We start from the raw sequence: 16897 nt of genomic DNA, 5'->3' as shown, positions 1-16897 counted from the left end.
CACTTCCCCTCTTCCCCACACCCACTCACTCATACCCCTTCCCCCACACGCAGTCACACAGATACACATACACATTCACTCACTCTCACACACATTTGCGGAAAGTAATTAAACATGTCAAGTAGTTACAACGCAGATTAATATACCATCAGACTTCCAGGAAATATGACTTTTTCACTGATATCACCTTCTGCAGCTGTGCGATACATAGGCGTCATTACTCATCTTTTGTGCATGAGAGTTTGTAGGAAGGCAGCAAAACACGAGCATTAATTAGTTTAGAAGTAAGCCAATTCAGTATGTCAATAAATGATGAAAAGTGATGAATATTGATTAAAAGAGCTGCGCAATGCAAGTGGTGACTATCTAATAACTCGACTAACATGACTAGGGAGCAGATATTCTTTTGAAACTCACTCATCTCCTGAAATTGACCTCTCTTTCGGCCACCTCTTTTGATTATTTTTTTTAGGAGCAGCGAGTAGCGGGCTCTCAAGAGGCTGCCGGCCAATCACATATACTCTCGTGCTACATGTCATCATTTACCTTAGTTCACCTCATACACACAAAGTCTTAGTAAGTCTTCTGCCACATTTAACACCAGCAGACTGATCAGCAGGTTTTTCATTAGATTTCCATCTGGTCGCCACTAACTTGACTGTAAGACAAACTGTGTTACGGGCAGAACGTTACCTAAGGGGCGACGCGGTAAACTCTACGGACACAACCATTCACGTTTTCATTACTCAATTCAACCTAGGTGAGTTCTACAACAACTGCTAATGATTTCACTTCCTAATGGTGCCATATAATAAGAAACAAAGGGCATGAGAGTATAATTACGTGATTGACATAAATTTTTTTGAGAGCCAGAGTGGAATCCAGTCAACACTGCCGAGGCACAGGAGAAATACTTGCATTGAACAAACTACACTTTGTCCATTAACTTGGACGATACACAAAAGAAAATCCATAAAATCGGTGAGAACAAATGTGTTTTCCGAGACAGTTTCTTAATTATTTTGTCTTTGGTCCTCACTCCTTCTTTTCCTTCTTCTCTTCTTGGCAGGCTCTGGACCGTGACCCGCCGCTGGGCAGGAGTGTGTGGAGACTCAGAGTGGAGGTGCGGGACGGCCAGCGGTGGGGGGAAGGTGAGGCCACTCCAGCACCCCCTCTTCCTCCCATATCCCCCACTTACCTCCACCGCCAGGCCTCGTGGGGTCACCATGAGCCCGGCCGTGACCCAAGTGTTGCCGAAGGGATACCCAGCGGCGAACAGAAAAAGAAGAAAATTAATTATCACATGAAAGAAACTTCGTCCCTGGGCCTCAAGACCGCTGCTCCCAGGTCGGGGTTTCTGTACAAACACAATTACGATGTTAGGCAAGAAAGACAGTTTATTAAGATGAAAAATGTGACCGGAAGTTTGCGTTTACCGCGACATTTTCGATCTAAGTTTGGTGTAGACTTTCAATGCCGAGACGCTGAGTGTCCACGCGAGTACGGAAACGGTAACAGTGGGAGCAAACACACCCAAAGCACTGCCACAGAAACATTATACGGCCGCTGGAACACTGCTCCCCGCGGCCTACAAATGGATCGCTTGAAAGTTTTAAAGAAATCTCGTCTCGTTCCAATCTTTACACCTGAACCCCACACGACCGGCCAGCGGATGAGGAACCGAAGGCACCACCGGCGAGAGGGGCGGGAGAGGGCGCTTGGCAGGAACGATGGTGTACGTAAAACCAGCGAATCGGTGGGACACAAGAGTCATAGAAAAGTGAGGAAGATACGGCCTCGTCGCCCTCGAACCTCAATAAACCTTCCCCCGAGGGTTGTCAGCCGCAGTACAAGAGGCAAGGCCGTGACTACAGGAGATTCAGCTATAACAACTCATAACACAAGCTGGAGGATAACAAGTTCTTCGTCAAGGGAATCAGATACAGTTCAGCCATACAGCAGACATAGAGGCGTGTGGTCCACCCTTCAACCTGTAAACCAGGCACCAAACTACTGGGGTCGAAATGAGAAAGGGGAGGTAGACTTTAACCTTCCAAGCGATACTATGTGTGACTCTGAGCCCCACGGTACGAGTCCAGGTAGTGACCATCCTTCTATACTCACCAGAGGACGCAGGGTAACACGAGACACCTCAGGGACAACAGTGAGGAAATTGGCGGATGCTGCAACGGATGATTTGGAGTGTAGGAGATTTATGTTACGAAGAGACTCAGCGCAGGGTGGGGAGGAACATTGGGGCAGGAGGGTGCACGTGACGGAGACGACGGTGACGGTGCTGGTGAAGGACATCAACGACAACGCTCCAGTGTTTCCCGACCTCACCATGATCGGGCGGGTGAGGGAGAACGCTGCAGAAGGTGAGTAGGTCTGGGTATTCTTGTTCCCTCGTTGCCTGTTTGCTGTAATTGTGAAGGGAGGCGTTTCAATTTAATTTTGTTTTTGTTTCTTCTTTTATCTCTCTTTTCTTCCCTAATTTCTTTCTTTCTTGCTTGGTTGCTTTTTTCTTTCTTTTCTTTTATTCTTTCTCTATCTTTTTTAATTTGTTTCTTTTATTTACTTTTCCTCTTTTCATCCTCTCTCTCTCTCTCTCTCTCTCTCTCTCTCTCTCTCTCTCTCTCTCTCTCTCTCTCTCTCTCTCTCTCTCTCTCCCAAAACACACATTTTCGGATAACTTCCAATTATTTCAACAGCAGCTTCAGTGTTTTTTTTATTTGCCTGAAAGTAAAAGAGAGAAAAAAAGGAGATCGTAGGCGCGAGGACGATTTAGCCCTTCCATTTCCTCGTTCCACTGCAGCAACATTCGTTAGGGGGAGGTGGGGCGTGTGTCTTATTAACTTTTGGGCTGTCGGGGGGGTTCTGGGAAAGGGAGAAGGAAGAACAGGTATGCGGAGGTTGTGTACTTCGTGTGGTGGTTCTCGTGGGTACAGCGGGTGCGGGTTGAGGCACTGGGGTAGAAAGTCATACGTGGTGACATGAACGGTATAATGAGCGAGCCAGTTTCTGCTATGTCAAAAGATATTGAGTTCGCAGCTTCGTTAGTGAGAAGAGCAATTAGAGAAGGCTAGTTAATTTGGTATCTGGTGGACTATTCGAAGGTTCTATTTTTTTATAGTTTCTGCTATGTCAAAAGATGTTGAGTTCGCAGCCTCGTTAGTGAGAAGAGCAATTAGAGAAGGCTAGTTAATTTGGCATCTGGTGGACTATTCGAAGGTTCCTGAGAGGAGGGGAAGTAACGGCAGGAAGTGGTTGGGAAGTACGTGTGGATCTTTTCATGGGTGTAAGGGAAGTTACAGGAAAGTACTGAGGGCCTCCGCGGTGCAGTGGTTAGCGTTCCTTACTACGAATCTGCGGGCCTCTGTTCGAATCCCGGCCTGTTCATCCTTCCTTTCGAGATAGTCGATAACTGGGTACCTGGGAAAACCTGGAGAAGGTAAACTATGGTAACCCGGATGTTATATTAGCCCTGTGTCGGGTTAAGGGTTTTCTCCCACCTCAGGCTCAAAAGGTCAGCGGGACGGAGATGAGCACCGCCGCAATGCAAAGCTATAGCGTATACTCCCAAATCTACTATACTGAGGGGTTGAGAGCCAAGCGTAGTGGCATCAAGGGTGTAATCCCCGATGCCAGATTATCGTACTCAAAGCATAGTATTTACCGGTTTCTGACGCCTAACTATTACCAAGAAACATCAGGAATTAACTATTTTAACGATAAATATAAATGAAGACAGTTATTGGGTGGGAAGTTGGTAAATATAAGAGGCTGAGTACGACAATCTGGCAACGTTGGGTGTGATACGTGCGCTAATTTCTCCTGTGTCAAAAAATAGTGAATTCGCCGCTTCGCCAGTGAAAAGAGCAGTTAAAGAAGGTAAGTTTATCTGGCTTCCCCGGCCCAGCGTGGGGGGGGGAGCGTTGAGAAATGGAATGTTCTCAAACGTATCCTTGGCGATTTCACCCTTTCTTTTCTCGGCGCCTCTTGTAATGTTCGGCGTTGCTTGGTCTCGGGTCGTGGCAGTATGGCGTGACCCGACCCGGATATCCGAAACGAAACTCTATGCCTGTTAACTTGGGCCAATCAATACGAGCAGTTATACCGAAAAGACATGAACACTGGTATATAGTACCCCTCGCACCCCCTCCCACCTCCGCCGCCAGCCCCCTTCCCCGGTCGTCTCCCGCCACCCATTCCCCTTTCCCCGTCCCCCGCCCCGCCCCCGTCTTCTCGTCCCTCGCACCGTTTTTAGCCTGTTTCCACCCGTCCTTTTTTAGGGTAAAGGAGGCAGCTGTACGGCGAAAAATAATAAAATGGCACAAAAAAGTCTACTAGCGTTGTTCCCGCAAATAGAGGATAGCTTATGGCGCCTCGTTCTTTGCCTTAACGTCCTGCACTTATGATCATGTAGAGTGAGTTTTTTTTTTTTTTTTGAGGTTGTGGTTCGGGGTTTAAGTTTTACGCCAGACTTTCTAAACGTCCCACTAGTCTTTACTAACGATAATGTGGGTTGTTTGTCTATTTTAACCTATTTTTCAAGGCGGGTTTAATTGGTTTTGTTGATTTTTTGCATTACTTTTTACGACTGGGTTTGTAATATGTCGACTCAAGTGTCAAAATCCAATCCTTCTAACTAACTCCGTGTCAAAAATCGAGCGAAAAAAGTCAAAACTAGCCACCTAACTGTTAATAAATACTAGTAAGACGTTTAGCAAATTTGGCGTTACCACCCATCCGAAATTGACCTCTCCTCTGGACACTCTTTTATTTTATTTTAAAGGGTCAGTGATTAGCGGGCTTTTTATACCGTTTTTTTCTCTTCTCTTTTTTTCTACTAGTAAGACGTTTAGCAAATTTGGCGTTACTACCCATCCGAAATTGACCTCTCATATGCACACTCTTCTATTTTCTTTTAAAGGGTCAGTGATTAGCGGGCTTTTTATATCGTTTTTTTTCTTCTCTTTTTTTCTACTAGTAAGACGTTTAGCAAATTTACGTACTACCATCCATCAAATTGACCTCACTCTTCTATTTTCTTTTAAAGGGTCAGTGATTAGCGGGCTTTTTATACTGTTTTTCTCTTTTTTCCTTAAGCTGCTTCCTCTGCTGCAAAAAATAAACGATCAAATACCTTTTCTGACCTCACGCTGCTGCACTGGGGCTCGAACCGAGACCTCACCCTGGCTCCGAACCGTCTCGCTCTGCACCGCCTCGTTAGGGAGAATAATCCTTTACAGTTATTTTGCATTTACCAAGGTGCAAAAATAGTTATCCAGGAGCCGTAAATTGTTCGGATTATCACAATGCGATGCCTTCTAATTAGGTTTTAAGTCATCGGGGAATTAAAATCTTTCCCGACAACACGGCCAAGCGGACGCGAAAAAGTCTGGGCGTGTTATTTTTTTTGTTTCTTTTTTCAAGGTAACAAAAAAAGTATTGTATTTAAAAAGGGGAGATAACAGGTAAAAAACGTACATGGGATTTATCAAGTGAAAGCAGAACACACACACACACACACACACACACACACACACACACTATACTGAGAGAACGAGAACGAGTGAACGAGAGAGCGAGAGAAAGAGAGCGAGAGCGAGACCAAAATCGAGATCAAGAGAGAGAGAGAGAGAGAGAGAGAGAGAGAGAGAGAGGCTGAAGAAGATTTAAAAAGTTATCAAGGGCCACGCGTGCTCCAAAGGCTTTGTCACAGGCGGGGCTCGCAATTTGGAGGAGCCTGGACAAAGGTGTACAGAGAGGGAATGGACAGACGAACAAGGGCGGCTAAAGAGACAAAGAAATAACAATACCGATAACGTGCATAAAAAAAGTATTAAGAGTTCTGTCCGACTCATCGCGGGAGGGTTTAATAACGAAGCCACTCCTGTATATATGGACGCTGCTGCTGCTGGCCATAGATGAAAGACAAAGACACGTTGGGCGTTTCAGAGAGAGAGGAGACAAAGCAGCCATCCTCTCATACCCTGTTCCCCGTAATTGGAGCCATGAAGCGTCAGTAATTCATCCGAGAGAGAGTTAATTGCTTATTGATATGTAGAGTAACTTATGTGTGTGGACGTACGTTGGAGGAGCAGTGTAGAGGTGACGGCGTGAGGTTAAGAGTTTGATGTTGCGGAATGGGGGATGACTGATTATCTATGGCGATGGTCTGCACATGTCGCGAGGTTATACGGTGGTGATTTTTCAAGGAGTGTGACAAGAGCATGGTGTGTTGGAGTATCGAGATAATTTGAGCGTAGGATGATCGTGATGTTGCGAATAGTATGACAGGAGTATGGTATGTTAGATTTAGTGAAACGCACTTATTCTCTCAGATAATTTGGGTATATCGTGAGGAGGTCTGATGGTGATATTTTGAAGAGTGCGCCAAGAGTATAGTGATTTGAAACTGGTGAAACGCCATTATTCATCGAGATATGTAATGTGGACATGTCATGAGGATGTAGGATGGTGAGTTTGTGAAGAGCATGCGCGAACATCAGGCAAGGGAGGGTAGGAGGGTAAAGAGTGGCAGGGAGAGCACAAGGAAGAGTGGAGGGTTGACAGGGAAAGAGGAGCAGTAGCAGCAAGATGGACTGCCTGACAGGATTGAGAAAGACTAGGGCGAGGAAGGAAGGAAGGGATGGAAGGAGAGACCTCTAGTGTTACAAGAAAAAGGAAGTCTGTGAACGGGGTGAACTTCTAACGCAGTTGCATCCTGAAGGGGAGAGCAAGGAGGGAGCGACGTGCCAGAAATAGAAAGGTACAAACATATAGATTGACAAATAGAGAAAAAAATACTTAGAAATTGAGACGAGTAAAGACAAATAGACAGATTGCGTTAGCTTATATAAATAAATGAGAGAGAGAGAGAAAGGGGGTTGGGGGCAGCAGGGAAAGACCAGTGCAGCCGTCACCCTTGCCCTTGGCTAACCGATAATTCCCTCGTTATCTGCGGCAGACAGAGGCGCTTGGGCGAAGATAACCGAAGAGGGCGTGCTCCAGGCTGAGTCAAGAAATAGTTTGAATTTGAGCTTTTCGTTGAACCATCACCTCATCCCCCCCACCCCACCACCACCACCACACACACACACACACACACACACACACACACACACACACACACACACACACACACACACAGGAAGAAGCATCGTCGTCACTGAAATACTCTTGCACTGACAATAACACCCTATATGCACCTTTCCTCTGGTCACTCCTGTTTTTTTTTGCAGGAGCAGCGCCTAGGGGTTCCTTTATTGTTTTTCCTCTATCTGTTGCCCCCGTGAGCTGTTTCCTCTACTGTAGTAAAAAATGTATTCCTTCCTGGGTCCTTCCTGTGTTTAGGCGCAACATTTGAATCTTCCGCGCGTGTCATCATCTCAGAGAATACTATTTATCATATTCGTGAAGGTTCGGAGTGCTGCCATCTAGTGTCATGTTCCTCACTACCACAGCCTCTCCCTCCCTCCCTGTACCTCCTTCCTTCCTGTCGGTATGTTCCTCACTACCACAACCTCTCCCTCCCTCCCTGTACCTCCTTCCCCCCTGTCCCTCCTTCCTCAGCCGTCCCCTCGACCAAGGCTTTATTCAGGTGACATGGCTCAACACTCAGGTAATTCAGTCACATGGAAGAGCGAGGGGAGGAACCTTTGTAGACGAGAGCACTCGTTTCTCACCTTTAAGCGGCCGAGTGTGTCCCTTCCCGTGTGAGTGTTTTGTCGTGTGTAAAGTCGAGTGGGAACATTTTTTTTCAATTCTTTCTGCTTTCTTTTGCATGAAGATGAAAGGGTGTCCCTGCAACGGTTCCAGTATGCCATTGAATATGAAATACACGGGTATGTCATATGTATCTCTAAACTAGAATTCCAAACCAGTCAGTGATCATATGTGGGAGACAGCTGAATCTTTTGCTAGTGGGGAGATTTTTACGGCAAGGGAGGCAGCTTAACTTAAGGGCAATAAAAACGAAAAAAATAAATAAAGAGAGAGCCCACTAGACGCCGTTCCTCAAACACAAGACAAAGAACGAGAAGCCAGAAGATATGGAGGTCAATTTTGGGTGGATGCTCTCCTCTTGCATGACTGAGGGAACACCACGGCCGAAGTACATTATATATCCCCTGCCCATCCAAGTACTGCGTCTGTAGATGATGATGGGCAGAAATACCGACTTGGGTAATACCGGTAAACTCGGAATGTCAAGCGGTGGCATTTTGTTGTTGTTGATGAAGCGGGTGTAATTAAGACAATGCCGCGGTGGGGGGAGTTCTTAGCGAGGTAGATGATAATTAAGATGATACTGGCCAGATATATTGACTTGGGTAGCAGCGGTATACTCGGAATCTCAAGCAGTGGTATTATGTTGTTGCTGATGATTTGGGTGTAAGGCAATGCCGCGGTGGGGTGAGTTCCTATCGCGGTAATTTGGGAACTTCGGCTGATGGCGCGCGGGTAGTTTCCATCAAATTACTGAACTCGAACCAATCATCAGCACCGCCGTACTAAGTTGTGTGGCATTGTATCGTGACATAATGAGGTGGACAGCATCACAAGTTCCCGTAACTAGCTATTCCCTCGATAATTACAAAAGAAAAGTGCGTCTGTGAGAGCAACGAAGCGGTGAAGCCTTGTCTATTGATCAGGCACGATAGCTTCCGCCTTTCTTTCCTGCCGCCCTCCCTCCCTTTCTCTCTCCCTCGTTTTTTCCTATTGTCCCGATAGGCTCTCGACGGCACAGCTGGGAACAGTCCTGCATAAGCCGCCTCCCCCATCCGTTCTTTTTACTTCTCCTGGAAATAACCTTTTGCTTGAATTGAATTTTTAGAATCTTTCGTCTTTGTTACATTATTATACGTCTCTCTCTCTCTCTCTCTCTCTCTCTCTCTCTCTCTCTCTCTCTCTCTCTCTCTCTCTCTCGTAAAATTACTAAAATAAATATATTTCGGTAATAAACAAGGACAGGTTAAGACACAGAGTCCCTAGTAGTAAATAAAACTTATAAGAAACGAGAGGAAAGCGCCTTCATTGATGGTGGAAAAGAAGGAGAAGAGAAAGAAAAAGAAGAGGAAGAAGGAGAAGAGGAAAGGAGAGGAGGGGAGGAAAGGAGAGAAAAAAGAGAAGAGAGAGGAAGAGAGAGAAGGAAAGGAAAAGAGAGAGGAAAGGAGAGAAAAGAAGAGGAAAAAGAAGAATAAAGAATAAAAGGAAAGAAAGAAAGCGGAAAAGAAGAAAAGGAAGAAAAAGAAGAAGAAAAAGAAGAGGAAAAAGGAGGAGAGGAAGGAGAGGAAAGGAGAGGAAAGAGAGAAGAAGAGAGAACAGAGAGGAAGAGAGAGGAAACGAAAGGAAAAGAGAGAGAGAAAAGAGAGAGGGAAAAGAGGGCGGGAATAGAGAGAGGAAAGGAGAGGAAAAAGAAGAATAAAGAAAAGAAGAAAAGAAAGGAAGCGAAAAAGCGGAAAAAAACAGAAAGTAAAAAGGAAAAAGATAAAGCTGATAAAGTGAGGGAAAGAAACGCCATAGAACGAGAACTGGGTAACAAAAAAAACAGAGAAAGTAAGAAAAAAAAGTAACGGCATAGCAAAACGAATATAAGAAATACACAAATAAACGTTAACTTGTAATTATTATGAAAAGTTGCTTCCTATATTACAAGTATTGAACGCGTTATGCTCTCACTCTTTTGGTTACAATTCGCTACGAGGGACTCTCTTGTGTCTCAGCTTGTCCTTGTTAGTGAGCGAAATGCATTTACCTGGGAGTTATTACGAGAGAGAGAGAGAGAGAGAGAGAGAGAGAGAGAGAGAGAGAGAGAGAGAGAGAAAGGAAGAAAATGAAAAAAAAAATAGAGAAAAAATGAGAAAGGAAGAGAAAGGAGGAGAAAAGAAGAGAAAAGAAGAGAAAGGAAAAGAAAGGAAGAGAAAGGAAAAGAAAGGAAGAGAAAGGAAGAGACAACAAGAGACAAGAAGAGAAAGGAAGAGAAAAGAAGAGAAAAGAAGAGAAAGGAAGAGAAAAGAAGAGAAGTGAAGAGAAAGGAAGAGAAGTGAAGAGAAAGGAAGATAAAAGAAGAGAAAGGAAGAAAAAGGAAGAGAAAGGAAGAGACAAGAAGAGAAAGGAAGAGAAAAGAAGAGAAAAGAAGAGAAAGGAAGAGAAGAGAAGTGAAGAGAAAGGAAGAGAAAAGAAGAGAAAGGAAGAAAAAGGAAGAGAAAGGAAGAGAAAGGGAGAGAAAGGAAGAGAAAAGAAGAGAAAAGAAGAGAAAGGAAGAGAAAAGAAGAGAAAAGAAGAAAAAGGAAGAGAAAGGAAGAGAAAGGGAGAGAAAGGAAGAAAAAAGAAGAGAAAAGAAGAGAAAGGAAGAGAAAAGAAGAGAAAGGAAGAGAAAAGAAGAGAAAGGAAGAAAAAGGAAAAGAAGTGAAGAGAAAGGAAGAGAAAAGAAGAGAAAAGAAGAAAAAGGAAGAAAAAGGAAGAGAAAAGAAGAGAAAGGAAGAGAAAAGAAGAGAAAGGAAGAGAAAGGAAGAGAAAGGAAGAGAAAGGGAGAGAAAGGAAGAGAAAAGAAGGGAAAAGAATAGAAAAGAAGAGAAAAGAAGAGAAAAGAAGAGAAATAAAGAGAAATAAAGAGAAAGGAAGAGAAAAGAAGAGAAAGGAAGAGAAAGGAAGAGAAAGGAAGAGAAAGGGAGAGAAAGGAAGAGAAAAGAAGGGAAAAGAAGAGAAAAAAGAGAAAGGAAGAGGAAGGAAGAGACAAGAAGAGAAAAGAAGATAAAAAGATAAAAAAGATAAAAAGGATAAAAAGGTGAAAGAAGATAAAGGAAAATAAAGGAAGGTAAAGGAAGAGAAAAGAAGAGAAAGGAAGAGAAAAAAAGTGAAAAGAAATGGAAACTGAAAAACTGGAAAAAAGAAAGAGAGAAAGCAAGACAAAAGTGAAGGAGAGAAAAAAAGAAAAAAATTGGGAGAAAAAGAGAGGAGAAAAAGGAGAAAAGAAAAAAAGAAAAAAAGAAAAGAAAAGAAAAAAGAGAAACAGGAGACAGAAACAGACAGAGGCACAGAGCAGCTAACAAAATTAAACCCATTTAGAAGCTGACAGGAGGAGATAAAACAATCAAATTAACACAACACCAACATCATGCAGCCGTGACCGCCATGGTGGAGGAGAAATGAGAAGGAAAAAGAAAAGGAACGGGGGAGAGATCGCATGGAGGGACAGAGGAGGAAGGAAGGGAAGAATAGGAGGGAAGGAGAATGAGAAGGAAAATGAAAAAAAGGAATGACTGACAGAAGTGTTGATGGTGAGGCATGAAGGTGAAGAAACGAGGGAAGAATGGAATGAAGGGGAGGAAGGAAGGAAAGGGAGAAGGAGGGAAGGAGAATGAGAAGGAAAATGAAAAAAAGGAATGACTGACAGAAGTGTTGATGGTGAGGCATGAAGGTGAAGAAACGAGGGAAGAATGGAATGAAGGAGAGGAAGGAAGGAAGGGAAGAATAGGAGGGAAGGAGAATGAGAAGGAAAATGCAAAAAAGGAATGACTGACAGAAGTGTTGATGGTGAGGCATGAAGGTGAAAAAACGAGGGAAGAATGGAATGAAGGGAAGGAAGGAAGGAAGGAAAGGGAGAAGGAGGGAAGGAAAATGAGAAGGAAACTAAACAGAAGGAGTGAAGAGCAAAGGAGGTGATGGTGAGGAATGAAGGTGGAGGAGGAAGGGAGGAGTGGAATGCCAGGGAGGGAAGGAAAGGAGGGAAGGAGGGAAGGAGAATGAGAAGGAAAAGAAGCAGAAGGAACAAAGGGGCAGAGGAGATAACAGAGAGGCATGACACGGTGGAGGAAGAAGGGAGGAATGGAATGGAGAGAAGGAAAGGAGACAGGGAAGTGAAAGGAGGGAACGAGAATGATAAGGAAACGAAACTGAAGAAATAGAGAATACAAGAAGTGATAGAGAGGCATGAAGGTGGAGGAAGAAGGGGAAGAATGAAATGCAGGGACGAAAGGAAGGGATTGGAGGAAGGGAAGGCGGGAATGCTAATGAGAAACAAAAGAAGGAGCAGGAATGAGAGACAGAGAAATGGCGAAAGGAAGAATGCAATGAAGGGGAGGAAGGAAGGGAAGGGAACGAGGGAAGGAGGGAGGGAAGGCTGCAAAAAAAGGCGAGTATGCGCTGAACCTATAAAGTGCTTTTTCTCTGTTATTGTTTGGTCTTCATGCAGGCACATTGAGAGAGAGAGAGGGGGGAGAGAGAGAGAGGGATGATGAGCCTTACACCCTGCACGTTACTCTCAGGATTCAATGCGTGTAGTGTGCCGAAGCTCCGCACCAGACTTTAGGGACCTTAAATGTTGCCAAAAATTGAAGTGTGAGAACAAAGCAAACTTCCAGCAATTAACCTTTTGCTTAACTTACATTCTCGCCAACTTTCGCGTTTGCTGCATTTTTCGACTTGCATACACTTCTCTTTTTCTCTCTCTCATCTCTCTCTCTCTCATTCTCTCATTCTCTCTCTCTTACACACTCTCTCTGTCTCCTCTCTCATTCTCTCATTCTTTCTCTCTCTCTCTCTCTCTCTCTCTCTCTCTCTCTCTCTCTCTCTCTCTCTCATCCTCTCTCGTATAACTCAAAGCTAAGTACATTCCTTTCACTAACACTGGCAGGTTAAGACAGAGCTCCTTGTGGTGAATAAAAGTGAAAGAACGAGGAGGAAATAATGTTTACACTCAAGTTAATTAACATTTACTGCATTTGTTAAGTTTGCGCCATCCGCCCTCATGACATGTTGACTCGCCACGACGCCTTTCTCCCCCTCTGCTTCTTTTTTATCAGCTAGAAGGGGAACATTTTTATGCGAGATTACTAAATATTGCGCCTGGGATGTCACGTTGCTTACCAGGCACAGGAGATTTATTTTGACTATCGTACATGCACTCAATACTCTCCCTCACATGGAGTTCAATACACTTGAAAGACATTTGTGTAAAAAGTATATTCATTATAAGCAAACACTGCGTTTTATTACATCCATATGATTAATGAAGCCATGCGAAATCTTGATATTGTATACATTTAGAATTTTACTTTTTTTTTACAACAAAGGAGACGGTTCAAGGACAACAAAAAGAGTGTAGAAAAAAGCCCGCTACTCACCCTCTGTAATTTTTTTTTTTATACGTAACACACAACAGGCAATTATAATAAAGCAACCCTGGTAGTCGTTGGAAAATTATAAGTCCTTTTAAATATAAGTGTGTGACTGCTTTTAGACGTGCGTTTTGTCAGTGACTCAATTCTGATATGAATATTAATTGTGTCGAACTTAAAATCATGATCGCTGATAAATATATATATAGCATCGCTCTCTCATTCTTAATTTTTATCCTAGAACAGCGCTCGGCGGGCTTTTGTTTTGTTTGTTTTGCCTTTTAGCTGTTTCCATCGATGATAAAAAAACAACAAATAGCTTGAATTCATAAGGACTGAATCCAATACTCCTTAACCCGGTAGCAGCGACGGGCCAAATTTGTGGCTTTACCGTGTAGCAGTGACGGGCCAAATTTGTGCCATGACATAAACCCCCCAAAATAGATGATGCATGAATTGATCACAAATGCATTGAAATATATTATGAAATGGTTTGTGTGAGTGGTGATTTTTTCTCATTTTTCTCGCTTAGAGGGGCCTTAAGAAACATGATCCCCGCAGCTACCGGCATATTTAAGTCAAATACCACTTCAGTTGACATGCGTTAGTTCTCGTGCCGTGTCCTTTTGCTGGTGTGTTGCTGAGTGTTGCCGCGGCGTGTTGTTGTGTTGCAGGCGCCGCGGTGGTGACGGTGGCAGCCTGGGATGCTGACGACGCGGCGGACGGGACCAACGCGCGCCTCACCTACGCCATCGAGAAGAACGTAGTGGACGAGGCCTCCGGCGCCGCCCTCTTCAGCGTGGAGCCGCACACGGGGCAGGTACGGACGACGCGCTGCTGTCTGGATCGGGAGGCCACGCCCGAGTACCGCCTGCAGGTAGTGGCCGCCGACGGGGGAGGCCTGAAGGGTGAGTGTGACCGGAATGTGTAAGGCTTCATCGCCTTGTGGGTCATACATGCGCGCTGAGCACTGTTCCTGTGATCATAATTGTTGGTATTATCTTTCTTTAATGCCCTGAGGCTGATGTTGACATTATCTCTGAGTTAACATTTGAGAAACATAATATTAATATCCGTTATGTGTAATATCATGTCGAGAAGCATGCCTATGTTGCTATACCTTGTGCATATACTTCGGTGTGTGTGTGTGTGTGTGTGTGTGTGTGTGTGTGTGTGTGTGTGTGTGTTTGCTTATGTGCTTGTGATTACTTGATTGCTTGTGTGTATGTATTTGCTTGCTTGCTCGTGTGTGTGTTTTCTTCCTTGCTTGCTTATTTGCGTGTGTGTGTGTGTGTGTGTGTGTGTGTGTTTGGGGGGGGGGGGTCTGGGTGTCCTGCCTTCTCGACTGTCAGTACAACGTCGAATAAAGTGCCAATATTGCCCCAGCATGACACCTGTAAGAGGACGTATCTGTTTCCGATGGCGCGGACCCCTTCAGCGGCGCCGTGTGAGCCTCTGCGGCGGGGCGGTGCTCACCAAGCTTACCTGCGTCCTTGCGTGGGCCGCCGCCCGTCCGCCAATCAGGAATAATTTGCTCCTTTGTGTCGGGCGCCGCCTCGTGATTTGCATCCCTTCATTACCAGGCTCGGGTCGGAACACCTGGTGCCCTCGGTGCTGAAAGAGCGTCTCTCTTGTCTTGCTTCTGGCGACGTTATTAGTGAGTGTCGGGCGTGTCAGGCGTTGTTCCTTCCTAGTGCGTTTGCTACACTCTCCTTTCTCTCTGTATATCTCTCTCTATCTGCTTATTTGTCTATCTATATGTCTATCTTTCAGTCTATCTATCTCTTTATCTCTATCTATCTACCTATCTATCTATTTACCAATCTATCTGTGTGAGTGTTATGTATTTTCCATCAGCTACGTTTTGTGATAGGAAAAATGTTTATAAACCCCTTGTACATCGTATTAGCAGCCATCTATCTATCTATCTGTTTATCTATCTATCTACCTAGCTATCTGTGTGTGTGACAAAAAAATATATTCCGTAAGCTACATCTCGTGATAGAAAGGTTTATAAATCCCTCGTGCATCGTATTAACAGGGAAAGGCTCAGCCATCTATCTATCTGTTTATCTATCTATCTATCTATCTATCTATCTATCTATCTATCTATCTGTGTGTGACAAAAAAATATATTCCGTAAGCTACATCTCGTGATAGAAAGAAGGTTTATAAATCCCTCGTGCGTCATATTACCAGGAAAAGAAGAAGATTGCCACCACGACCTCCATCAGAAACCCACCTGCAAAACCCTCGGGCACTAAGGGATTACCAACACTCGTTATCCTTTATGCGCGGACGCCGGCGAGAACTCTAATGAATGAAACAACTCTCGAACACGACGCCGCCTTTAGGAAGCCCGCACTCTTGGGTTGGCTGAAAAGGAGGGAAAGAAAAAGGTGAATGCAAAGCTCTGCAGGCGTAGGACGGAGGTGGTGCCGCGCCGGACCGGAGGAAAAGAAGTGTCAAATCGTTAGTGGCCACATAGCAAAGGCTTCGTTAAGTGGATTGATGGCGCCGGGCTTTGATGTCGTGATTACCAGGTGGCGGACCGGGCGTGGCACTGATGAATCTGCCATCTTGAAACAGGCATCAGAGGTCCTCGGATGGCCTCGGGGACTTGGAGTTTGCCGCTTAATCCGATTATCTCCGGAGTTTTCTGCCGCAATGGCCAACACACACACACACACACACACACACACACACACACACACACACACACACACACACACACACACACACACACACACACACACACACAGCGAAAGAAAACAAAGAGCAAGCAATCTCATTACGGCGTTAACACAATTCAGCTTTACCGCCTTTGAAGAAGAGTTCCGTCGGCTTTTATGATTGAGGTTACTTTTGGATTTTATAATTTTTCACCTTTTGAAATAAAGATAAAACTGCATACCAAAATTTGCAGGCGTGAGTGTGCCAATGACCTGTGATCAGTCAACTTATTTCCAAACGAGGGCATTTTTCTACAGCATGGGAGGGACCTCAAGGGGAAAAAAAAAAAAAAAAAAAAAAAAAAAAACGCTAGATGCTGTTCCGGGCATAAAAAAAACCTTGAGGCCAGAAGAGAGGTCAATTTTAGGTGGAAAGGTGTTTTGATACTCTCGCCTTGAAAGAAATGCAGTTATCGCAAGAACCACTATATTTACACCCAACTCCGTGTCACACCTTTGCCCTCACCTGTGTCTTCCCATCTTGGACTGTCCTTTATTTTAGCCGTCTGTAATCGATCTTCTTAATTTCAAATACGAGGGCCATTACACACTTTCTTCAGTTATAACGAGAACCATCCCATTCACATCCATTTCCGCCTCACGCCTCCATGCTCACCTGTCTCCCCCCTTTGGACTGTTCTTTACCTCAGCCTTCTGTAATCGATCTACGTAATTTCAAACATAGAGGCCATTACACATCTCATCCAGTTATCCCGAGAACCATCGCACTCACACCCTTCTCCGCCTCACACCTCCACGCTCACCTGTGTTTTCCCACGTCGGACTGCTCTTGACCCCTACTTCCCCTCCCTCCGATCCTCTCAGGCACAGGCACGGTAGTGGTGCTTGTCGTCGATGAGAACGATAACCCGCCGCGCCTCGCCCGCCGCCGCTGGGAGCTGGAGGTGGAGGAGACGCCCCCCGCCGCCCCGCCGCCCAACACTACGCTGCTGGAGATGACCGCTGCTGACAAGGACACCGACACGTCCTTCCTCTTCAGGGTAAGTTGGGGGAGGGGGGGGGGTGTGGACGCTGGTAAGG

At 44.9% G+C, this 16897-nt stretch overlaps 1 protein-coding gene across 3 annotated transcripts in view; it reads left to right on the top strand.

Moving 5' to 3' along the window:
• LOC127009559 (putative neural-cadherin 2) overlaps window positions 1-16897 on the top strand; it is a 93739-nt gene that overhangs the window by 52588 nt on the left and 24254 nt on the right. For all 3 annotated transcript variants that reach the window (XM_050882745.1, XM_050882744.1, XM_050882746.1), the window contains exons 7-9: window positions 1070-2378; window positions 13799-14032; window positions 16682-16857. In XM_050882745.1, coding sequence (XP_050738702.1) covers window positions 1070-2378; window positions 13799-14032; window positions 16682-16857 — 1719 coding nt within the window. The remainder of the gene's footprint in view (window positions 1-1069; window positions 2379-13798; window positions 14033-16681; window positions 16858-16897) is intronic.

The sequence above is a fragment of the Eriocheir sinensis genome, chromosome 41, assembly GCF_024679095.1.
Source record: "Eriocheir sinensis breed Jianghai 21 chromosome 41, ASM2467909v1, whole genome shotgun sequence".
Lineage (NCBI taxonomy): Eukaryota > Metazoa > Arthropoda > Malacostraca > Decapoda > Varunidae > Eriocheir > Eriocheir sinensis.
Note: the sequence above shows the minus strand (reverse complement) of the source record. Positions and strands in the feature narration are given on the sequence as shown.